We start from the raw sequence: 26,421 nt of genomic DNA on the forward strand, positions 1-26,421 counted from the left end.
TACATGCATCCCACAAGCCAACAAACAAATGTACATTAAATATGCTCCCAAAAACAAATATAAATGGTGTCCCATAAAGAACGCAATATTGAGACAACCGAATGCCACTGTCAATTGGCATTTGTGCATATTGTTATCAGCTAAAATGAGCAATACAAGAGGGATCAATGCATCCAGATTTTGTGGTGCATTTCAAGTATGGTGAATGTTATGCCCAGGCCGTTCGAAGACTATACGTAATTTTTGGTAGTAGGCGAAATGCGCCTAATGTGTCAACAGTGCAGAGACTGCTAAGGAAACAAGATGATATAAGATAACAGTGAATATCTAATCACCTGGACATCCTCATTCTTGTCAATCAGTAGGGAATATCGCTCATCAGTGAGAGCATCACTAGCAGTCAAATGAAATTGATTTGCCACTGTTCTCTAAAGTTAGCCATTCTGAGAAGCAGTTTGCATCAAATTTTAACAAAATATCTGCATTTGCATCCTTTTATGGCACAACTAGCACTAGAGCTGAAGCTGATGGACCATTTGAAGTGTCTTAACATTGTACCAAATAGGTATTCACAAAACAAGTATTTGATAGGGATTTTCATGAGAAAACAATCTTTAGTGATGAAGCACACTTCCAGCTTGTTAACAAACAAAATTGCCAGGTTTGGGGCAAAGAGAATCCTTGCGTGGTCCGTGAAAAGTGTTTTTATCCACAATGAGTCATTTTTGGTGTGGGTTATGGGCTGGTGGACTAACTGGGCCATACTTTGAAGATGAGACTAGAAAAGCAGTGACAGTGACTTGTGATTGTTACTGCCACATGGAGAAACAGTTTTTATGACTGCAACTGCAAGAACTGAATGTGGAACACATGTGGTTCCAACCAGATGGGCCAACCTGCCACACTGCCGTTTGAAACAAGGTTGCTGAGAGACAGATTCCCTGCTCATTCCGTCTCTCGCAATGGTGAACAGAAATGACCACTGAGATCATGTGATTTGACACCATTGCCCTTTTTGTGGAGGTGTCTCAAATCTTGTGTTTGTGAAAAATTCACAAACCATCCCTCAACTCAAAGGCAAAATAGATGTGTCATGGGTCAAAATTCAAGTGGAACTTCGCTCTAGAGCCATCGAAAATTTTGTCCAAAGAGTAGATGTGTACAAACAAAGCTGTGGAGGACATTTGCGTGATGTTTTGTTTCATGTTGAATCACAGTCTTTGTTTCATACTGACGTAGTAATATTACCAACTTTAAATAAATTATGTGCTTTATGATTAAATTAAAAATTGTGTTCATTATTGGACACCCTATGCATTAAATGTGTTGTTGTATCTCATACACCATTCTGAACAGGGCATATGCCCATATGAAGTTTTTTTGCTTCTAATGCATGTTCCTGTACTATTGCTGAATACTGGCCATCTGCCCTCGGAAAACCTATACATGTAAATGACTTTAAAGCTATTTAGAAGTTCTACCATCTCCGCTTGTGCAAAGATCAACATTTGCCCAAGAAGTTTTTCATGATTCTCACTTTTCTTATGGAAACCCTGGGTTGTCACTGACAAACATTACAGAACCCAGTGGAATACAATCTGTGAGGCATGGTGGCAGCTGGAAGCCAGCAAATGTAATTCATTATTGACTGGCTTACTGAAAACGATTGCCCTACAGACCCATAATCCTAGAGTCAATCGTAATTCTGGTTTGCGCCAAGAACTACCTATGAGACTGTCCCAAATAATCATTTAGCACATCAAGTTAGGGATGTTCGTTGATTATAGTACTTTGGACACAAAATCAGGTAAAATACTCTTAGATATGGAAAAACCAAATAACATGGTTTCCAGAATAGATTGCACTTGCTTTGTTTCCTTCAGCAACATGGTATAGCAAATTTTCCTGGTAAGTTCTTGCTTTGTCTGGGAGATGTACAAGTGAAACTGTACTTCATTATTTTTTTATGAATCGCCAAAAATTATAGGTTAATTTCTGACTGTTCTTCCAATCTATAGTATACTTATAAAAATTCTACTCTCTCCACATTGGAGAAGATATGTAACATAAAATTTCATTAAGTAAACTTATTTGACAAATCTTTAGTCAAAATTTTGTGCAAGTTCCACAGAATTTCAAGCAATTTTACTGAACAATGATTTACTCCAGTAAGATTGAACACCATTAACATCTGCCATTTTTAGATCTGTTATGGAAGTTAAAATATAATTTTCGGTTGCAATCTGACCCATTTAACAAGAAAAATTATTTTTTTTGCAACATGCAGCTCAATGGAAATGGACAGGTTGAAGTTAGATACAGTGGTAATTAGTAAAGTGCAGTGGCATGAAGAATATACTTCTGGACGGGTGAGTATAGGGTTATCAACATAAAATCAAATAGGGGTAATGCAGGAGTAAGCCTAATAATTAACAAGAAAATAGGTATATGGCTAAGCTAGTATTAACAGCATTGTTAACACATTACTGCAGCAAAGACAGAAACGAAGCAAACACCGACCACAGTAGTACAAGTTTGTATCCCAAATAGATCTGCAGATGAAGAGATTGAAAGATTTTACGGTGAGATAAAGGAAATTATTCAGGTAATTTAAGGAGATGAAAATTTAATTGTGATGAGTGACTGGAATTTGGTAGTAGAAAAAGAAAGAAGAAAAAATTGTAAGAGATCATGGAATGGGAGAAAGGAATGAAAGAGGAAGCTGCCCAGTAGAATTTTTCACAGAGTGTAATTTTATCATCACTAAGACTTGGTTCAAGAGAGACAAAGAAAGGTTATATACATAGGTGGTTTGATATATCTGGTGAATAAAGCAAGAAAAAATGTTTATTTTGTAAAGAATTCACCTTATTTCTGGACATCATCTCCTTTGAGGGATATACACTTCGCCCAGCGATCCTCTAGCTTTTTCACCCCTACGGAAATATATGTTCATTAAACTATACGAAATACTCATTAACTGCAACTCATTTGATTAAAATTTCTTCTCAGCGAGCCAAAATCTCAAGTCTGTGAACATGAAGAAGTTACTTGGGGCTCAATCTGGTGAATTAGATGGATGAAGAACCAATTCAAAGCTCAATTCATACACTTTCACCATTTTTATCACAGATGTGTGGGATGGTGTATTATCCTGATGAAAGAGCATTGTTTTTGGTGCTGACCTTGGTCCTTTTTCAGCCAACGCAAGTTTCAAATGAACCAACAATAATGCATAATTGGTGTTTTGCCTTTTTCCAAGTAATCTATGGAGATTACTCATTAGAACATTTTTTAAAAAAAGAAGGTTGGTGTCACCTTCCCAGTCGACAAAACGGTCTTTGCTTCCTTCAGTGCACTTTCACCAGTCTCTGTCTATTATTTTGACTCTGGTGTATAATGATGTATCCAGGTTTCAACAACAGTCGAAAACTGGAACAAAAAGTCTTGTTGATTACTACTAAACATTGTGCTGGAATGTTGCACTGGATGCACTTTTGGTGAACTATCAGCAAGCGCATCACCCACCTTGCACAAAGCTTCTTCATAGACAATTCTCCATGCAGGATTATTATGCTCTCACTCAGTTGAGATGCCTATAGTCTCAGCAATCTAACAAATTGTTATTCAGCAGTTTTCCATTACTGTATCACAAATTTTGTCAAAGCTTCCTTTGTGGTGACCAACTGGATAGCCAGAGTGCACCTTGTCTTTGGTGCATGTATTTAATTTTTTAAATACAAAAGTAAATAGTCTTCAATGATGGTGCAGAGTTCACTTAAACTTCATTTAAATCTGTTTTGATTTGTGCGCCGGTCCAAACCTCCAAATGAAAATGTTTCCTAACAGCATAAAATTCTGTTTTCTAAATTTTCAATCCCAGTCAACTCACTGACCAATTCAGATGGCTGTTAACAATGAACTTTACACTGCACATTGTTGAAATTATGTATACGAGCCTTGGAATAATTAAGCTTATCGAACCATGAAGGTGCAACAAAAATGTTTCATTCTTTCATGGAAATTTACCACACTTATCAAACCACTACGTGGCTTCTCAAACTTGGAAAGAAAATTCCAGATGTGAGGAAGAAGATGGTGTCCAGAAGCTCCTGATAAATTAACTGTGAGTGGGGAGGGGAAGGAGAGGGGGAGTATATCACAATAATGACTTTTCTTTCCTCTCAGCCAAGCTATGTATCAATAAAAGCAGTTAAGGAGTTAAAGAAGTTAAAGTTACCTACAAATTATACATAAACCAGACTGCAGTTGTTAGTTTCAAAGGACATGAAATGGAACACTTATTTCAGATGTGTGAGAGACAGGGTTGTACCCTATCTCCAATGTTAGACTGGGCAAGCTGTGAAGGAAATAAGGAGAAATTTGACAAAGGAACTGAAGTTCATTGAGAAGAAATAAAAACTATTGAGGCTTGCTAATGAAATCCTAAGTCTGTTAGAAATGGCAAAAGGACTTTGAAGAGCAGTTAAAAAGAGAGGACAGTGCCTTTAAGAGATATAAGATGAACAACAACAGACGCTAAACACGGGTAATGAAATGTAGTAAATTTCAAATCTAGTGATACTGAGAGAATTAGAGTAAGAAATGACACACAAAAAGTAGTAGATGATTTTTGATATGTGGGCAGCAACATAGCTCATTATGAACAAAGTAGAGGTGATATAAAATGCAGACTGAAAACAGCATGAAAAGCTCTTCTGAAAAAGAGCAATGTGTCGACATCTAAGATAGATTTAGGTATTAGAATGTCTTTTCTGGATGTATTTGTCTCTAGTGTAGCTTTGTAAGAATGTGAAATGAAGCAGTTAACACAAGAAGAGAATAGAAACTTTTGAAATGTGGTGTTATAGAAAATTGCTAAAGATTAGATGCGTAGAGCGAATAACAAATGAGGAGGTACTGTACTGAACTGAACTAGAGATAAAACAAATTTACGGTGCAATATGACTAAATGAGGTAACAGAGTAATATAACACTTCCTGAGATATCAAGGAATTGTCTGTTGGATAACAATGGGGAGTGTTGGAAATAAACATTGAAGAGGGAGACCAGGGCATCCCTGACTGCAGTAGGGAGGTTCAAATGGATATAGGCTGCACAATATTTAGGTGTTTAAGATATTTGCACAGAGTGGATTAACGTGGGAATTTGCATCAAAGCTGGTTTCAGGCTGAAGACACACAACACCACCACATGTAGCTTGAAACTCTCCCTACTGAGTCTTAAGCATTGTGATGGTTTCTTTAGTTTATTCACAAAATGTTCAAATGTGTGTGAATTCCTGGGGGACCAAACTGCTGAGGTTATCGGACCCTAGACTTACATACTACTTAAACTAACTTATGCTAACAACAACACAAACACCCATGCCTGAGGGAGGACTCAAACCTCCCGCAGGAGCAGCCACGCAGTCCGTGACATGGCGCCTCAAACTGCGCGGCCACTCCAAGCGGCGTTAGTCTATTCCCCTATCAGACAATACAACTTAACATTAGTAGTTACTGAGGTCAGCAACATTAATTAGAAATGAGCAGTTACAAAGGAGAAGAAAGTTATCATAAATGTTTCCTCACGGATGGCATTACTAGTCTGATGTACAATAGTATTTGACATGTCTATACTGTGGAAGAATGCCACATTACAGAACATAATACTTCTCATTACTTGTTACTTCTCAGTATCTCCTTCCAGATTTGCTACTATTATTGTTAGACCAAAAAAATCAATTTGTGTTATTGAACAAAGCTAAATTCGAACTAACTCACAAGAGCACCTCTATGAAATCTGTATTTTTAGAACATGAAGATCATTAATATCAGTAAATTTCATTTATGTATCTATCTCAACACACTCACTGTCCTCACTCTCACAAAATCAACTGCCTCTTGGTGAAACTACTATGTTACATTACAGTAAAATCATACAATGGAAAATCCATTGTGGACTAATGACAATATTATGAAAAGGACATATTGATACCATGTAGTGATGTTGAGTCACAGACAGGCACTAAAAAGGACTGCTAAACAAGTAAGCTTTTGGCCTGAAGGCCTCCTCCTGAATTATAGATTGTGCACGCACGCACGCACGCACACACACTCAAACATGACCACTGTCTCTGGCTGTCAATGCCAGACCGCGGAGACAGTGGTCATGTGCATGAGTTGTGTTTGTGTGTATGTTGCCTAATTCAGGAGGAGGCCTTTTGGTTGAAAAGCTTACTTGTTTAGTAGTCTTTTTGTTGTGCCTGTCTACAACTCAACAAATGGCTCTGAGCATTATGCGACTCAGCTTCTGAGGTTATCAGTTGCCTAGAACTTAGAACTAATGAAACCTAACTAACCTAAGGACATCACACACATCCATGCCTGAGGCAGGATTCGAACCTGCGACCGTAGCGGTCGCCCGGTTCCAGACTGTAGTGCCTAGAACCGCACGGCCACTCCAGCTGGCTGCAACTCAACATCTCCACTATATGGTGATCAGCAATCTATCCTTTTTGTAATATTGTACAGTAAAATGATGCTTGTCTTGCTGAAATCAGGTAGGGTGTATATTCAGTCACTTCATATAAAAGGCTCTCTGTCCCACAAATGTCATCTCTCGCAACTAATGTGTACATTCATTGAACCTTTAATCAGTCAGCTTAACAAGTGGATCTCACTGCCATCATAAAATTAATTTGGCTGTTCTGCCACATTTAATTTAAGAGGTTTTTAGGACATTATCTCTGGAAAGAAACCACTTATGACACAGCACTGCTTTACTGTCCAGACACAAATAACCGTCTTAGCGTAGAAGAAACACACTCATGCACATGCTCTGTTTAACCAAATATACTAGATCCACTGTTACAAACAATTTTACACTCTGCAGGCTGAACTAAAAATTATAAAGGTAATAAACTATGCTATCTCTCATCAGATTATCCAAGGTAATTTTGATCTTTGTTATGAGAACTATGAAAATTTATTTGTGGCTGTAATGTGTGTGTTACACATCTTTTAAGTTTTTGGTATTTGACAAGGTCACAGAACATGCAATGGAGAAAGATTAGTTTGACATATTTCATAAGAAAATGCCTGCACAAAGGAATCAACACGGGTTCCAAAAACAATGATCGTATGAAACCCAGCTCTCTCTGCTCCTCCACAAGACCCAGAAACCAGTAAATATCAGTGTCTAGGTTGGAGTTGCTTGCCTTGCTAAAGGTGCTTGGTTCAGTTCTGCATTGCCATTTAATGGTCGAAATAAGACCATACAGAATATCAGACCAGCAGTGCAATTGGAGTGACGATTTCCAGCAAATAAAACACAGAATGTCATTCTAATCAGAGAGAAATCTTCAGGAACAAAAGTAACTTAAGGTTTACCCCAAGAGTGTGTTACCTAGCCAAACATTTTCACAATATATACAAATGACCTTGTGGATAACTTCAGAAGTACCATGAGGCATTTTGCATACAATGCTGTTGTTTACATGGAGGCCGCAACACTAGAAAATTGTAACAGAATGCAGGACGACTTGCAGATGATTGACGCTTGGTGCAGTGCGTGACAACTGACCCCCAACATTCACAAATGTAATGTATTGCATAAATAACACACACACACACACACACACACACACACACACACACACACACACACACACACACACACACACACACACACACACAATATCTAGAAGTATACGTACAGAGCAATTTAAAGTGGACCACATAAAACTAATCGCAGGAAAGGCAGATGCCACACACATTCATTGCAAGAATCCTCAGGAAATGTAGTCCATCAACAAAGGAGGTGCCGTATTTACTCGAATCTAAGCTGCACTCGAATCTAAGCCGCACCTGAAAAATGAGACTCGAAATCAAGAGAAAAAAATTTTCCCGAATCTAAACAGCACCTGAAATTTAAGACTCAAAATTCAAGAGGAGAGAAAAGTTTTAGGCCGCACCTCCAAATCGAAACAAAGTTGGTCCATTTTAATATGAGACACAATTTAGGTCGAATGAATGACGATACAGCTACAGTAGTTTGGTTCGAGTAGTAAGCTTAGCAGTTAAGCTTTACCAGGTAGCCATTGCTATGCGTCAGGCGCTCCGTCCATATTTATACGGGTACCCTTCCTTTTTCACGTGCTTCGTCTGGTTTGAATGGATTGCTTATTTTTCTTTGATCTGATAAGCGCCATTTTTTGTTATAGGTGTTTACGTCACTCTAAGCTGAAAATGCATTACTGTACTGTGTCATGCATTGTTTGCCGCATTCTGATAGTGCGTGTTTACGGCCTGTTGCCGCTCGCGGCACGGCTTGCTTTTCTGCGCGCTACCGCCGCTTTCAATTTTTTTTTTTTTTAAAAAAAAAGAGAGGAATCGTCTCATTAGTGAAACCATGGCAAGAGACTGCTATTTGTTGTTACTTACACTGCTGCTTTCTTTGATAATGATCAACAAGAACCAAATAACAGACTGCGTATGATAGAAGATGTTCTGCACGAGAGTTTCGCGAAAATTTTTCCCCATTTGAAAATCTTTGCAGCCGCCTGTTTAGTACATCACATTACCTTCGGCACAGTAATTAGAGTCATCTTAGATTTAAAAATCGAATCAATTGCCGTGCTTCATTTCTGACTGTATCACTATTAGCCATAAGAATAATACGAATATAAACATGACATGATACGTATATTCTTCCGCGTTTGCTGTTGTCTCACTCTAGTTTCGTAGTTTATTAGGCAGTCAGGATTTAAATGAGATAGCAGCAAACACGAAAGAATACATCGCAAAATGTTTATATTCGTATTATTCTTATGGTGAAGAGAATACTGCATGTGATTCACAATTCATAAAAGTTCCTATTAGCAACCATCTCTTCTCACAGGTAGGAAAAAATTCAGAATGTAGAGTTGGCCATATTGACAAAAACCCCGAACAGTCTTGCCAGTCGGATTTTCGCAGTACATTGAAATGCTGCTACATTCGAAGATGAACAATATGGAATTTGTATTTACTTCGTTGGATAACGTATGAAAATGCAGTGGTCGAAACTCGAGGCGGAGAAATAAGCTCTTCTTCCACCTTTTTTTTAAATTTATTTACTGACGCAGAGGTTTTGGCGCCGGTATTTATCTTTGTGCCTGCAAAGCAAGCCTGTTTAGCGCTACATATATTCGACGGCAGAAGTTAGTTGTGGCGGCACCTACCAACATTTTTCAGAACTTCCGCTTACTTTGCACTCGATTCTAAGCCGCAGGCGGTTTTTTGGATTACAAAAACTGGAAAAAAAAGTGCGGCTTAGATTCGAGTAAATACGGTATCTTACAAAACCCTTGTTTGACCAATATTTGAATATAGCTCATCAGTATGGGATCTGTACCAAGAAGCATTCATAGAAGAAGTAGAGAAGATTCAAAGAAGAGCAGTGCATTCCATCACATGTTCAGTTAGTAATAATGAAAGCATCATGAAGATGATCAATTCCAGTGGCACAGCTGCAAGAGAGGCAATGTGGTTTACAGTTAAAAGTTCCAAGGGAGTATGTTTGAGAAGAGTCTACAAATATATTGCTTCCTTCTATGTATATCTCACAAACGGCTCATGAAGATAAAATTAGAGATATCTGAGCCCACACGGAGGCTTACCGGCAGCTATTCTCCTCGCCAACCACTTCCGACTGGAACAGGAAATGACAGTGGTACACAAAGTACCCTCTGCCCCACACAACAAGGTGGCTTGCAGAGTATAGATGCAACAATGGATTTAGAAGAGTCTGGCATATTATTTGATACACATAAAGCATATTTACAACAAGTTGAGAGCTTCACAGAGAGTGGGAGTTTAGTGTACTTTGTTAACAGTATTCATTTTGTAAATAATTTAGGTTTATTTTCAGTTTTAGGTTCTTCAGTCAGAGAACTTATCTATTTCTGAACCAGTTTCAATTTGCATCATAATGCAACAAATGATAAGAAATTCCTAGAGAATTACAGGGCCAAAGATAATATGTTCATTTAAGATGCACACACTTAAACAAAATATAGTGACTTGAAAGAGAACTACAAAACACACTATTTAGGTACCTAACACATGTGAATATTTACATACTGACAAGAAGATTGTATCTGAAATTTACTGAGATTGATAGATCTGTAATGTAAATGTGGACAGTATGAGGACTGATGACACTACATGCACTAGAGGTCACATATGTAACCATTATAATATAAACAGCAGCACATGAAACACTTTCATTCATTAAAATTGTTGTGCTAAATACATTTTCACTGAACTAATATTCATTAATACCAGAAAACTGTATGAGAGACAAGACTGTAATAGTTGCTACACTGATAAGCCAAAACATCATGAACACTGCCCACCGTGATGGTCAATGTCACCTGATGGCGTCGCGGGCACGTGGCGTGCAAACAAAAGTATGTAACGAGAGCAGGCACCGATGGGGGATCACCCTATCAAAGATATTAGCTGCAAATGGGGAAATCCATCGACAGAAGTGACTTTGACAAAGGACAGATTATTATTACACAGATCCTGTGAACGAGTATCTGGAACATGACAAAGTTTGTCAATTGTTCACTTGCTACTGTAGTGAGCATCCATGGAAAGTGGTAGAAGGATAGCGAAACTATCACTGGGCATTACATGGTTGGACATCCACGACTCTTCACAAACTGTGGTGCTCGAAGGCTTGTCTACTTGGTAAAGTAGAGTAAATGAAGATCTGTGGCATCTCTGCCACAAGAGCACATTGCTGGTACTCAAAAAAGTGTTTCGGAGCACACCATTCACCGTACGTTGTCGAACGTGGAACTCTGCAGCAGACCACCCATACATGTTCACATGTTGACCGAACGTCGACCGACACCATCAATTATGATTGCAGTGGACACCAGACCATTGGGATTCGACAGTTGACCAGTGGAAACGTGTCAGACCTACGGGTGAATCACATTTCTGTTACACTACGTCGATGGTTGTATCCATATCTGCCGTCATCAAGGTGAATAGCGACTCAAAATGTGCAGGTTGCCATGGTCACAGGCCAATGTGAGCAGTGTTATACAATGGGAGACACACTCCTGTGCTTGCATGGGACCTGTGGTAGTAATCTAAGAAAAGCTGACAGCTGCGAACCATCTGTATCCCTTCACGGTTGACACCTTTCCTGACAGCGATGCCATCTTTCAGCAGTATAGTTGCCTGTGTCAGTCAGAACCCTGCTCCAGTGGTTTGAGGAGCATTATGGTGAACTCATGTTGATGTCTTGGCAACCAAATTCCTCCGATGTAAATCCTATGGAACCCATCTGGGTTGCTACAGGCACCATCATCATGTACACAAATCAGTGGCCCATTATTTACACTAATTACATGACCTATGCATACGCATCGAATGCCACATACCTCCAGAAACCTACCAACAAACTGTTGGATTCTTGATACTCAGAATCAGTGATTATTTCATTCCAAAGATGGACAAACAAGCTGTTAAGTGAGTCATAATGTTTTGGCGCATCAGTGCATATATACATATGACTGAAAGCTGATTACAATATCAGTCTCAACTAAAAATAAAACCATCTGTAGTAAAGGTAAAAATAAAAACAGTCTAGATCACATAAAAACATTTACTGCAATGGTGACCGCAGCTGACATTCGTCTTTCAACGGACGGTACCTGCTCTGTTCAACACCTCTGCCTGCCTCCATTCAAGAATGGTCTGAAGCTAGTCACCAAATAGACAAACCGGTCACCATTGCAATAAATGTTTTTAAGATCTAGACTTTTTTAGTTTTTAACTTCAAAATTTTGCACTAGGATGGCCATTAATGATTAAAAAATCGTTAATTATGGCTTTCATTAATCTACATAAGAGAGAACAAATACATTAAAATAATGTGTGCTGCCACAAAATTTTGATTCTAGGCTGTGAAACACCTCATCAAAATTGGTTTCAACATATGAAAATGTAAGCAACACACATGACTGATTCAGACAGATAACAAAATTTACAGGTAACTCTGGAGGACATTGAGTACAACCCTGCAGCTTGGTGGTACCTGTAAGAATACCTCTATACTTGAGAGAACTCAGTTTTCCTGTATTATAAATACAAGTGAAACAAAAACAAATATATATATATATATATATATAATCAAAATTCAGATTAAACTAATTTACATTCACACACAGAGCTATTACATGAAAACAAAGAGCGTATCAAACAACAAACTTTGCATATGGCATCAACCTGTTTGTCCACGTCCTCCACTCGTTCCGTATCATCAGCAGTGAGTTACAACATTTATTACCGCCACAGCCCTGCAGCAACTACCACCACCACCACCACCACCACCACCACCAAAATAAAATTCTACATGGAACTTAAGTTTTAAATCAAAAAGCATTATATATGCACAGACAATATAAACCACAATAAAATTCTACTAAAACATCCATTTAAGTGCAGTTTGTAAAGCGCTTAATCAAGTTTAAATCAACTGTCAGGTAATTAAAGCAACAATGGTCTCATGACTAGAATACATTCATTTCAAGCAATATACGCAGATCCATCAAATTGAAACATGGTTCTATTTTGAAGCCATTAAACGATATTAACTTTGAAATATAAATATTATTTGCAACCAAAAAAGCTAAACTGTTTGTAATAAATAGAAATGTTTTCATGTAATAAGTGTTAATTATTAACAGAACTCAAACAAAGAATCCCAGTGACACAGTAACCATATAAAATGGGATCAATATTACAGAAAGCGCAAACAATTTAAGAAAACCAAAAAGCAGTGGAGAGGTATATTGGGAGAGATTAATACATTGCATCTCAGATTTTTCCCTTACATTTTAAATCTGCATTTCAATGAATTTATTATGCCAACAAATTAACAAATGAGGGATATGATGATTTGTTTCTAGTCAGCTGTTAATCTCCTATAGTATATTAATATATTTATGAACTGCTAAAATACCAAAGGATTTTGAATTGTTTTAAATTCATTCTAGGGGTTTATAGTATATAAAATGGCTTACTACGAGGTACCAAAACAGTTTTTACAAATGTCACTGTGAGGCATTGTGTACATGAAAATATTCTCTTTACTTGTGGGAACTATATTGCTAGGCATTATAGGATATGTTTATGGATTCATAAAATAGTTGTACTATATGAATTGTGTGTCCCCTTTAACAGCAGGTAAGTACCAGAATAACTCATGAGATAGTATACACATTATCATAACGTATCTAGAGGAACACCATTCACAGTTTTTGGCGTCCTCAGTAAACCAACGAAAAATACACCATTAACTTCTGTATCATAAAACCTGAGCAGGAAATGTACACAAACATTTGGCATATGACAATGAAATTAAAGAGACAATATGGGAAGACTGAAATCTTGTTTATGAAGTGGAAATTATGGCACTCCGAAAAGAAAACTCCTCCAAAATAGCTACTGCGCAAAAAACATTGAATTCTTATGGCATTTTTCAAATCCAATAAAAGTGCTTGCTGTATCTACCTTTGAACTGCAAAAAGAAGAAAACTGAAAATAAATGAGTAATGAAGACACTAGGTAAAGAGCCTTATTTGAAACAGAGCCTTTTTCTAAGAACAGCCAGAAATTAAAGATTAGAGCACAATACCATACCACAAAAATATAGTAGTAAGATTTAAATATACAGGAAACTGACATAGTTACGAAAAATAGCACACAGAGCCACACCAACTTTCACATTTTGCTAACACGCAGTAAAAGCATGCATTTTCTATTGACTCCAAACAAATTGCTCTAAAAAATAAAAACTAATAAATACAGGATATATACAACCAAACTGAAATGATGATGTATAATAAAGCCTACTACATTTTACCCCTTTAGTGCAAAGAATTACAAGCCAATGCAACACGGACAAAGCAACTGTCAACACAAGTCACTCTGAGAGGTTAATGGTACATAAGATTTATTACAGAGGAGTAGTAACAAGATTATAAAATTGCACCCCAGATATCAATTCTAGTACTTACCGAATGATGACGTCGATGGCCTTTATAAGAGGGTCTGCGTGAATTCTGACGAGTTAGTGAAGAATGACGCACCTACAAGGTGCAATTTGGCAGCACAAGATAGATGTAAAACATGTATCAAAAAGACAAGAAAACATATGTTCTAAGCCATGAAAGTATGTAAACATATAAAATGAGAGATACTCATGAAGGAGATTAAAAACTTCAGAACTGAAAAGCAGAAAAATGGTCTAATAAAAATGTCTGGTCAAAAGAAAATGAAATCTAAAAGCAAATTAAAGGCACATTATATTACAACAAAAGAAAGATGATTATGGGGTATGAAGAGAAATGGTTGCAACAATTTTTTTAATGGCTACTCTAACAAATGCATAAAAATTGTGAAACAGATCATGCTACTCTTGTCACAATTATCTATACCTTTATTACCTAAGATCAACTTAATGAAGCAGCTCTTCTTTCATACATACATTCATTCACTGACATTAACTGCACCTCCACCTCTCATTTTCACAAAGCAAAAATGATTATAAGATGTTCTCATGACTGCACAAAATAAAATGAAAGTATTTGGTAACAAAATTAAAAGGAACACTACATAAAGAAAGACCACACTACAAAACTGACTGCACCAAAATTACAACTGGACACTGACAGCCGTTCTCCAAATAATATCTTCTAAAACTTTTGTAAAACAAAAAAATAAAATGTGTCAGTATCACCAAATGTTGCAATATCTTAACAGATGTTAAAATAAGCAAGACATTTTACTGAAAAGTACAACAACAAAAAAGAACTGAAAAAGAACAAAAAGAAATTTCCTTAACAGTGATATTAAGATATGTAAACTTACAGAAGCTCCATCTAATAACCATTATAAATAAGTGAACATTCATTCAAACAAGTTATGAATTGACTTTAATGTTAGACTGTGTTTATGCACACAGTTTGGAATGTTCATAGGTGTAACACTGTGAGACAAAAGTTCACAAAACTGCTTCAGAGAATTAGCAATTATAGGTTTGGTAAAACACCTACAAATTTACAAATACGAGTTGCAGGAGATGTTCTCAAACATCTGAAAATCTCTTTACTATTTTAATTTATTTTGAAGACAATGAGTAGCATCCCTATGGAAAGAGATCCTTCCATTCCCTTCAACGCATATAGGAAAATATCTAACAAGAAAACAATTTCATCTTACAAGACCATTTCACTGTACATCAAACTTTTAAAGCAGTTTCTCAAAACTGCTACTTTGGTACATTTTAATTTCACCTGTATCATACATTTACCCCTTCCATCACTATTTCACACCAAATTATGCTTTGAACCAATGTCTTGTTTGTCAGCCTACCCATGGAGAAAATTATTTTCTGCAACTCCATTTTCCACGAAAAGGACAGAACAGCAGCCTCCCAAATCAACTTTATTCTACTACACAGAATTCCGATAGTGATCCACAAAAGTTACAACAATTCCGTAAGAAGTTAGTGCTACAACATATTCTACAAATTATGGAACAAAATTAATGGTGAAGGTTCTTTAATGCCTTAAATAATGACAGTGCATGTAAGTGATATAAAATACATACCTAATAAACAAAGGAAGGATAAAATATACAATTCAGTAAAATACATTTTGTACTCTCAATGCAAAAAATTAAAATTTGTCCTGTTACATGAGAAGAATGTTTAAAAAATAAACACTTTCACCATCTGTCATGATAACTACAAACATTAAATCAAATACATCTGGGTTATGATTAAACACAATGATATTCATTTAATCATTAATGATTTGTACAAAGGTCATAACACTGTGAAACTAAAAGTCTTAAAAAAAATGAAAACAAAATTGGTAATTTTCATAATTGATGGCATGTCTTCGGAACAGTGATCTCTTTCACCAGTTTAAATAAACACCATCTGGATCACAGCTTTTCATTACTGACTACTGGTTTCAATCAGTGCTGCAGATCACCTTCACATCTGCATCACAATGTGCAGTTTGTCAACAGTGGTGTTGACAAACTTCACTAGTGGCATCAGACCTGAAGGTGATCTGCATCATAGATTGAAACTGGTGGTTGGTAACAAAAAGCTGTGATCCAGATGGTGTTTGTTTATTAATTATAAATAAGTATTCCCTTTACTTTTTAGTTTTCCAAATCTATTAGTAATTTAGGTAGAATTAAAATTTCAACACTTACTCTTGGGAAAGGGTCAATCAACTTTGTGCGTTCTCTAGGCTTTCTAGCTGATTCTGGTGAACAAACCGCCACAAGAGGTAGTTTGTAAGACTCATCTTTCAGTTTTGTTACAATATCATTTATTAACTCAATGAGGAGGTCAGAATGGTGCTTTGGCAGCAGATTTTGTTCCACCTAAGCAGAAAAGTAACATTTTGATTTACAAAACCAAACAATAACATCTTACACACACACACACACACACACACACACACACACACACACACACACAAACAAACAAACACACACACACACACAGGGCAATGCACATACACTGATTGTGGCAGTACCACATATACATGGTATAAAAGGGCAGTGCATTGACTGAGCTGTCATCTGTACTCAAGTGATTCATATGAGAAGGTTTATGATGTGATTAAGGTCATGTGAGGGGAATCAATATATTTTGGATGCAGAAAGGTAGTTGTAGTCAGATGCTTGGGAAATTCCATTTCGGAAATCATTAGGGAATTAAATATTCTGAGATCCAAAGCATCAAGAGTATGCAGAGAATACCAAATTACAGCCATTACCTCTCACCAAGGACAACACAGTAGCCAATGGCCTTCACTTAACGAACGAGAGCAGTGGTGTATGCATAAAGTTGTCAGTGCTAACAGACAAACTGCGTGAGATAACCACAGATACCAATGTGGCACGTACAACGAACATATCCGTTAAGACACTGCGGTGAAATTTTGCATTTTATGGGCTATCGCACTAGATGACCGACGCAAATGCCTTTGCTAACAGCACATTGCCTGCAGCTCCTGTTCAGAGCTCAAGACAACATCGGTTGGACCCTAGACAACAGGAAAACTGTTCGGGTCAGACTAGTCCCGATTTCAGTTGGTGAGAACCAATGGTAGGGTTCAAGTGTGGCACAGGTTGTCAACAAGGCACTATGCAAGCTGGTGATGGCTCCATAATGGTGGGCCGTGTTTACATTGAATGGATTGCGTTCTCTGGCCCAACTGAACCAATCACTGACTGGAAATGGTTATGTTTGTCTATTTGATGAGCATTTGCAGACGTTCATGGACTTCATGTTCTCAAACAAAGATGTAATTTCACCGGACCACAGTTGTTTGCAACTGGTTTAAAGAACATTCTGGACAATTTGAGCAAATGATTTGGCCATCCCGATCACCTGACACAAATCTTGCAGCACGGCTCAATATTTATGCAGGGAACTTCCAACGACTTATTGAGCCCATGTCATGTTCAGTTGCTGGACTCTGCTGAGAATAAGGTGGTCTGACACGATATTAGGAGATATCCCATACCCTTTGTTACCTCAGTGTATGTAACTGGACGATCAATAATCAAAACCAAACATGGATGAACCAGCCACTCTGTAACATACTAAAAGCTCAATATGAAAGCTTACGCGGGAGTGCAGACTGAACACAAAACCTGAAAACGTCCAACATATTTATCTGTCAACTGAAACAGAGGGCAGATTACAATGCAACATTATTGCCACCTTCTTAGCAGAATATAAGAAACACAATGCAAGAATGTGCAACACTGAAATGTTTTCCTCACAGACATCACAAATGGATGGCGCAGCCTGTAATAGCAGACAACTATGTGTGAGGGGCTCTGTTATATAAGGAGACAGGTTACGTAACTTCTTTCCTTGCTGGTGATTGGAAGGGGAACATAACACTGGATTGTTGCTTTCATCATGCAGCTTGTTGCCCCTCACTTCCAGCCATGTTTCCTCCCATTTACGCAATAGCCTGAGGTGCTGCGACAACACTTAAGTCTTTCATCTTTTTGAGACCACCTTATCGACTGCATCATATTACACATTTCCACCTTTCTTCGTGTTTCCTGGTCCCCCATTGTTTTAGTAGTAGGAGGGAGTCCTATACATTTTGGACCATTTTCTCTCCTAGGTGGACCTGCTCTAGGGCTTGAAGATACTAGTGGAACCTGTTCCCTCTATCACACCTCATCTGCTCCATTAATTTTACGTTATCTACAACCTAACATTATGCATTAGAGCACTTTATCCACGTGGCAAGCCTGCTCAAGTAGTGCTCGCTGCCCATCACTTGCTTTACATGTGTTGTGGAAGCACACAGCCACAAGTTTATGCGCTTGGTGTCACGCAGACTGCACTAATTGAGTGGCATGCACTCACAGGACAGCCCTGCCATGCAGCTATGGGAACACTATACACCTTTGTTACTATGTAGAGGCACTAATGGGCCTAGCAAGTGTTGAATGCATTTAAAATTAGAATTTCTTTTTAGCTGTCGATTTGATATCTTTTCTACAAAGACTGCATACGCTCCATACCTTATATTCACCAAATATTATCACAGCGACTGAGATTGATTACGTATAATGAAAATGAAATTGATAATTGAATACTGGATGTCACTGATGGTTTTTGGCTTAGCTGTGGAACAGTACATTTGCATAAATGAATAGCTGATGAGATAATGCTCACATTCAGTTAACAGCTAGAACTGCACTGACATTGATACTATTTCTGACAGAACAAATGAAACATATTTTCATTGAGGGGCATGACAACTGATTACAACTGTCAATTTAGTTTATAATCAACAAAAAACTTCAATCCAGCAATACTGTATAGGCTCTTGTGAGTAAATCAGGGAAGTGAATTAACAGGACTTATTACAGTTCACATTATCAATTCCACTGACTGGAAAGATGAAGGAAGAGCAAGGCATCGTGGCAAGCAGAGATGGATTTTATTTGAATAAATTTCTGCCTGGATAATCATCTCAATAAACAGATCATTCAAATAAGTCTATTCACTAATAAAATACACATGGGGAAAGGGGTTATTCCATCCGTAAATAGAAATAATTATCCGTTACTTATTATTCACGACTTAAATAATGAATAACGTAGCATACTATTGCATTTTCTTTGTTTACTTCTTGCACAGGATTCTACAACGTATGTTACCTTGGATCTATGCAGTTTCTATTTGATACATAACTTATTAATGGTTAGCACAGAAATGTGCCTCAGTGTGCACATAAGTGTCAAGGTAAGTTATTACACTTTATAAAGCTGAAGAAGCTAGGTGAGAAAGGTACACATGCTGAATGTAAAGAGGAGCTATAGGGGAGGTTGAAAAAGTGGATTTGTTCCAGACTTCAAAGCTGTTGTTGGTTCTTTCACCTCCAATAATGAGAAAAATTGCCAAGTCAAGTTGTACCATGTTTTGGAGTACATGTTGAATTGCAGGCCCCCCTCCAACTGCTTGTACAAGTTGATTCATAAGTGGGAGGAAGACAAAGACACACAGGATGCTTAGTAGGGCACAGCACATCTGTACTTGCTTTACAGCATAACAAATACAACAAAAAACTGCTTTGCAGGCAGATGGCCTTAGCAGTTACACTATCAACTCCGCGCAATTCAACTAAATCTGCACTTGACGGTACTCCCCCCCCCCCCCCACCTTCCCGCTAACATCTGGAAGCACTCAATGTAAATAGCCTAAGATGATGAGAATGCAGCCAACAAAAACGATTAATTTGCAGTAACTTCCTTCACTGCACCAATACTGCTAAAACTATCAGATGTGTGTGCCTCATTCATATAATTATGCAATTTGTTCGTGTCTGCAGTGCTACAAAATGAGTGAACCAAATAAGAACTTATTGGATGCTAATGACTAATATCAACAGACTAGCTCTAAAATCTTCTAAACATTTGTGGAATGTTGCTAGATATCCAAAGTCACCCAAAAGTGTTTCAGTATCAACTCAGTAATTTTTCTATTGGAAAATAGAATAGTTTTACAATCGAACATGCGTCTATGCAGTTACACAGAGCTTTGAGGCTGAATAATTTCGGAAGAGACACTTTGTCTAGGGTTTATAATATTGCAGCACATTGCAACTTTATCAAGAAAGTGTCAGGACAGAACCGGACGACTTTATCTGTCTTTAAACACCAACCGTGATTATTGCAGCAATGCCTTGCCCACAATTTAAAAACAAATAGTTCACCTGTATTGCTCTCTATGACCAAGGGAGGCTTACAAAAGAACACATAATGATAGCAGCCAAATAAATGTCGAAGAAACTGAGTCACGAGTTTCAAACCATGCAATAGTAAAAAACAAAATTTATTTTGAGAGTGATCTGGGAACTGAAACTAATGTGGGATCACAACAAAGTTGCCAGCCAAAAACTACAACAGAATTGATGATATCTCAATTTTCGCTCAAGAAGGTTCTGATCTGAAACTCTTACACCATTATCCTGAAATAAAGACAAGTTCACAAGATTAAGACACCAATATCCTCTGTGAGTGTGTAGGACATATTTTCTTTAGTTTGTTGCAATGGCAAATCTTTAAAAATTAAATAAGCTTCCTGCGGAGATGTTTGGGGCAAAAAAAACACAGTTGTTCTGAAAATGAATTGAAAAGCAACATAAATTACACTTGTTTAACAAATGACAAATAACTGGAGCAATAAATTTCCTTGGATTGCAGATCTATCTATTATGCCTAACACTTTTTATTCACAGATGACAAATTTTTTTATTCATGTAAATGAATAATACTCTGAATTTTTGTTATTCACAAATAACAATATTGCCCAACTCTGGTGATAAGAGAAGTGCATCGCACATGTGCATGCTGCAAATTTACAGACTATGAGGACGTGATCATGAGCGTGTGGCACCTACACGGCCGCGGACAAATGCTCACTTAGCTGGATTATTGCATCTGTCATTTTCAGAAATTTCTGCCAAGGTATACAAAGTGTCATTTTTTCTCTCATATAATGCAGCTGCATGTAGACCATTTGGATGGGTTGTGTGCATTAAGGGCTCTGTTGTACACTGTAAATGTATCTGCTAGGTGGAATATAAAGAGACAATCAGGAAAACCACTGAGTAGCCACAGTATTTACCCTATTTTGACCTCTCCATATACGTGATGTTAAAACTGTCAGTAAGGTTATTAAAAAATGAGCTAATAACAGCATTTGTAATCAAAGGTTTGGCTTCATATCTATTCATATTACGTAGCTTTCATAATATATTCCTAATATTTTTATTGTCCTCCCCATCCCTCACAACTCCTACTTATCCATCACATGGTCTAGATCAGGGGTCTCCAAACATTTTAGCCTAGCCTAAGGGTCACACTGGCTTGTCCACTAAGCCCCAAGGGCCAAGATGGAGCTACAGTGTGTCTAAGTTTTCTCGAGGCCTGATATTCTAGTACTGCTTGGAACTCCTCGGTACAACTCAGAATTTTTTTTACCCTTACCACTGCCACCAACATTTACAAGCTGACACTGAAAGGCATAGCAGTAGTTATTATGCAGTGAATTGCTAATTGTTTTACTTTGAGCTGTGGCCTTAATTTCATTTCATATACACTGCTACACATAAACACCACTCACGAAGGCCACTCAATGTGCTTTGATGAAACCTTGTTACTTCTGTGCATTATTAACATCACCGCAAGTGGTCGGAACACAGCGCGAACTGCATATGGTATCAGCATTACAGTACATCTTCTCACCACAATATTGCTCGCCATACGGCGGCAATAGCAGTTACCCTTTCATTCCCTGCGGTCACTGCCGGCAAGGTTCAAGAAAATTACATGGAAAAACCACTCATATTAAATCAATTTCTTCAAAAAATGTTACACACCAAACATCCAGTCAGCAACCAGAGACCATTTCCTCTAGATCTCGCAACTGAAAGTTTGACTACTTTTAAAAAATTTTTTTGAGTCTTGTTTTACTGATTTTGATGTAATTGCATACAATATCAATATTTATAGAAACACTTTTATTGTCAATAAAGAAACACTCACCCTAGAGCTTCAATTGGAAATGGCTGACTTGCTGTGTGGCAATTTTTATAAAGATTAAATATTTAAATTCATCATCGTTGAGTCTTTCACTGACACAGTTTGATCAGTTGCATAATTTCCCTCATGGCTTTTTCTACTGCTTTTGGCACTACTTAACTCTTTGGAGGGATAAAAAAAAAAATTTCACTCACTGTGCGACTCATTCATTATTGGAGGTGCTTGAGTAGCAAGGTTTGACTAATATACAGCAGGCTGGATACCATCACGTCTGACCCATTACTGCAGGCCAGACTGTCGATGTTTGCAGGCCAGTGTTGTTCTGCTGGCTGCAGTTTGGAGGCCCCTGGTCTACTGCATGTATTTGTTACAGAGGACCTGCCCATTCACCCAGAGCTGTATGTTTGTTGTTGAATGCTCAGGTAACTGACAATCATTTTTCTATTGTACTTTTATTCCAGTGATATCTATTCTAAGCTAGAAATAGATAAGTTAGTTAGTTTCATGTTCCATGAATCATTTGTATGATAAATCATAATGCTGTAAAATAAGACATTTTATATTCACATTGCAAATTAATTTGTAAATCTGTCTACTTACTGAAAATTTAGAAGTGGTTGTTTTCTAATGTACAGGTGTGAGTTAGTAATTTCTATTCACTACCTTTTACACATCACAATAATAAAAACTACTACCACAGAATAAAAGGTGTTATCAAGAAGAAACTTTTTCACTTTGTTTCCAGATCTTACTTTGCTGTCTGTCGAATATTTTATACCACTTGGTAAGTTATCAAAAATTTTAGTTGCAGCATTGTGCATCCCTTTTGTGCTGAAGACAACATTAATGTGGGTAATGAATGTCTCTTTTCTTTGTGGTACTGTAATTATGCGCATCACTGTTCTTTTTCAACTGCAATGGATTATTTACAACAAACTTCATGGTGAGGGTATAAATGTATTGTGAAGCAGGGTCAGAATGCCCATGACTCTTTCTTAAAGAGTAGTTATCCAAGAACATTATTCCATATGACATTATTGAATGAAAATATGCAAAATATGTTAACTGACTGATTTGTCTCTTCCCAAGATCTGCAATGATTCTAATTGCAAATGTGGCTGAACAAGTTGGTTTAGCAGTTCCAAGCTGTGCTTTTTCGGGTTTAAATTTTCGTCAATATAGACACCTACGAATTTTGAAGTTTCCACCCTATTTATTATTTCTTAACCGTGTGTTCCACTTATCATTGACTCCTAAATGTAAAGAACTGAATATGATGTGCATTTTTAAAATTAAGAACAAGCTCATTTGCTGAAAACTGATCAGTAATGCTTTTAAGAACATTGTTCACCAAATTTTCTGTTGCTGTATGAACGGTTGCACTGGTTACAATACTAGTGTGATTTGCGAAAAGAACTAATTATCTATGTTGCATATTAGACAGAAGATCGCTTACATACATGAGAAACAGAACAATTGCAGACCTACGATTGAGGCTTCAGGAACCCCATACACGATTTCTCCTTAGACAGGATAATATCCCCGAACTACACTGATTGCATTACAAAGTACAATCTTCTGCATTCTTTTGGTTAGATATGACATTGTCAATTAGTTGACTCTACCATCAAACCCATAAAACTTCAGTTCATCCAGGAGAATACTGTGACTCACATAGTAAATGTCTTACACAGGTTGCAGAAAATACCAATTAGTGCTATTTTGTTATTTAATTCTTGTAAAATCTGGAGATGTCAGCACATAAAAATATAACATTAAAATATCAACAATATTATACAAACGATATACTGTCTGTTACACACAGAGATTTTGGCCAAAGCCTTCTCCAAAAAGGAGACACACACACACACACACACACACACACACACACACACGCACACGCACACGCACACGCACACGCACACGCACACGCACACGCGCGCGCGCGCGCGTGCGCACCTGCAACTCAACGTGTTATCTTTACGGTGGGTAGCAATCTATCCTTTTCATAACATTGTTGACATTCTAACTTGGACTTTACATTGTAAAATTAAAATATCAATGGATAATGCCACTACACACAGCTGGAGAATCTAATTATCATATCCACTGGAAGAAAGGAGTAGTAACTCGACAGTTTAGTCCACAGACAAATACACTACGAGAAATCCTTTATTTAACTTCTCTTGGACAAGAGGTCTACTGACAGAAATCACACCAGTGAATTACTGAGGATCATTGGTTACATTACAGTAATTCCTTGATTATCAATCACGAACTGGCAGAACCTGAATAAACATAGTTTAAACATATGATAGAAATTGGGAACTTCCAAATGTATATTTGACATTATAAGAAATGCATACACAATCAGTTTTTACTTTGGTACTCAACAATTTCATAACCTAAGAGTCTTCTATGAAAGCAATTGAAAAATGTGTGTCGAGTTCTCAATAATATAACTTTTAATTCACATGGAGACCTACCAATCTATTTGCTATTTCATTAGGTGCCATTGCATCCTTGTTCCATTTGAAAGTTACAGTTCTGTGTTTGCTGGATTCCAAAAGACATTCTAACAGACTTCCTCCATTTTCCACTGATAATACCGTTAATTTTGGTCCTCTTTCAGCTCTTGTGCGACGTTTAACTGGCTTTTTCATTCTCTTATCTGAAGCTCTGAAAAATAATTCAGATATTAATTATCTGAGACAAAGGAATCACACACATGTAAGTTCATGAACATTATTTCAAACACAAAAATTTGATGTGATAACTTCAGTGACTAGCTTAACACAAAAACACCTACTTTCTCAGGACAATATGAAATAAGAACAATCATTTTTGCAATAGCTTAACTAGTTTCCTTGTTCCGAGAGCATCACCATTCCATACCCCTATAAATGCTAATTGGTCAACACCACACTGTGCACATTGTCAGTGGTTCCATTAATGCTTGCAGCAACACACCATTCAGATGAATGACCTTTCTCAAAAATATAGCCACATTTAAATTCAGTCATGTGTTTCTTAACTGTTGAGAATGAAGGCACGGACTCCTTATGAGCCTTCCATTTTTCCTCAGTGATAAACCATCCAAACAAAGAATTTTATGATGCCACAATACTCCACTTTATCTAAGAGAGTCAAACACTCAAAACACTACTACAGGGTGGCCATAACTAAAGTTCCAATTTCAAAAAGCTGTAGAAAGAGAACCACTGCTCAGAATGATGTCAAATTTTAACAGTATATTACTGACGTAGGGGGAAACATCATGGTAAAAAAAGAAAAAGAAAAACCTGCCTAACATGACTGTCAGGAGCATGTACTATTGGTGAAGCTCTCTTACAAGAATGGTGGCTGTGCATCAGTAGCCCTGAAGAAATTCCAGACAATCAAGAATATGAAGAAAGGGATTGATCTGACATCTGCTAAGGGTCTGGAGAAAAATATTACAAAATTCAAAACGGCAAGTTCTTTTGAAGTGCAATACAGCAGAGGAAGGAAAGCAATTGATCTGACATCTGCCAAAGATGTGGCCACAGCACTGCAGGAGACGTCGCGCGGTGGTGTGCAAATATGCAGTGCTCAGGGAAATGCACAAATGTTGGACATGCCTGCAAGCTTGCACATAAAATCCTACAAAACATCCTTCGTTGTTATCCACACAATATCACCCATGTTCAAGAGTTGCTTCCTGCTGACCTGCCATCAAGAGAAACATACGATCTGGAATTTACTGCTCGCATGGAAGTGGACAATGAATGGCCATGAAACCCATTTCCATCTCTAAGCACATGCCCACATACAGAATATGAGCAATGGAAAATCCACACACACAACTGGTACCACTTCATTCTGCAAAGCTGACCATGTGGTGTGGGTTGATGGCACTGTTTATCACAGAGCCATATTTTATCGAGGTGGAGAGTCCTGCGGGTCCTGTTACCAGTACCGTCACTCGTAAACGCTAAGGAGTCTTTAGCACAACCAACATTATTCCTTTCAATAGCATTAATGTGTGGGTAGGATCATTTTTATGTAAGATGGTGCTCCAATGCACATTGCACAGCCAGTGAAGTGCCTACTGGGGGTCTGCCCCTATTTTAGCTGACAATGGAACAATTGTTGTACAGGGTGTATACGCAGACGAGGAAAAAAATTCCTGGATTTTTCCTGGATTTCCCAGGTAAAAATACACTTTCTCCTAAATGAAAACACGGTTTTTCCGTGTTATTAAGTG

At 37.5% G+C, this 26,421-nt stretch overlaps 1 protein-coding gene across 1 annotated transcript in view; it reads right to left on the reverse strand.

Annotated features, from left to right (window-relative positions):
• LOC124721111 overlaps positions 1 to 26,421 on the reverse strand; it is a 335,377-nt gene that overhangs the window by 131,992 nt on the left and 176,964 nt on the right. The window contains exons 15-17 of the mRNA XM_047245929.1: positions 24,662 to 24,854; positions 16,299 to 16,472; positions 14,087 to 14,158 (exon numbers count right to left, since the gene is read on the reverse strand). Of these exons, the coding sequence (XP_047101885.1) occupies positions 14,087 to 14,158; positions 16,299 to 16,472; positions 24,662 to 24,854 (439 nt within the window). The remainder of the gene's footprint in view (positions 1 to 14,086; positions 14,159 to 16,298; positions 16,473 to 24,661; positions 24,855 to 26,421) is intronic.

The sequence above is a fragment of the Schistocerca piceifrons genome, chromosome X (genome assembly GCF_021461385.2).
Source record: "Schistocerca piceifrons isolate TAMUIC-IGC-003096 chromosome X, iqSchPice1.1, whole genome shotgun sequence".
NCBI lineage: Eukaryota > Metazoa > Arthropoda > Insecta > Orthoptera > Acrididae > Schistocerca > Schistocerca piceifrons.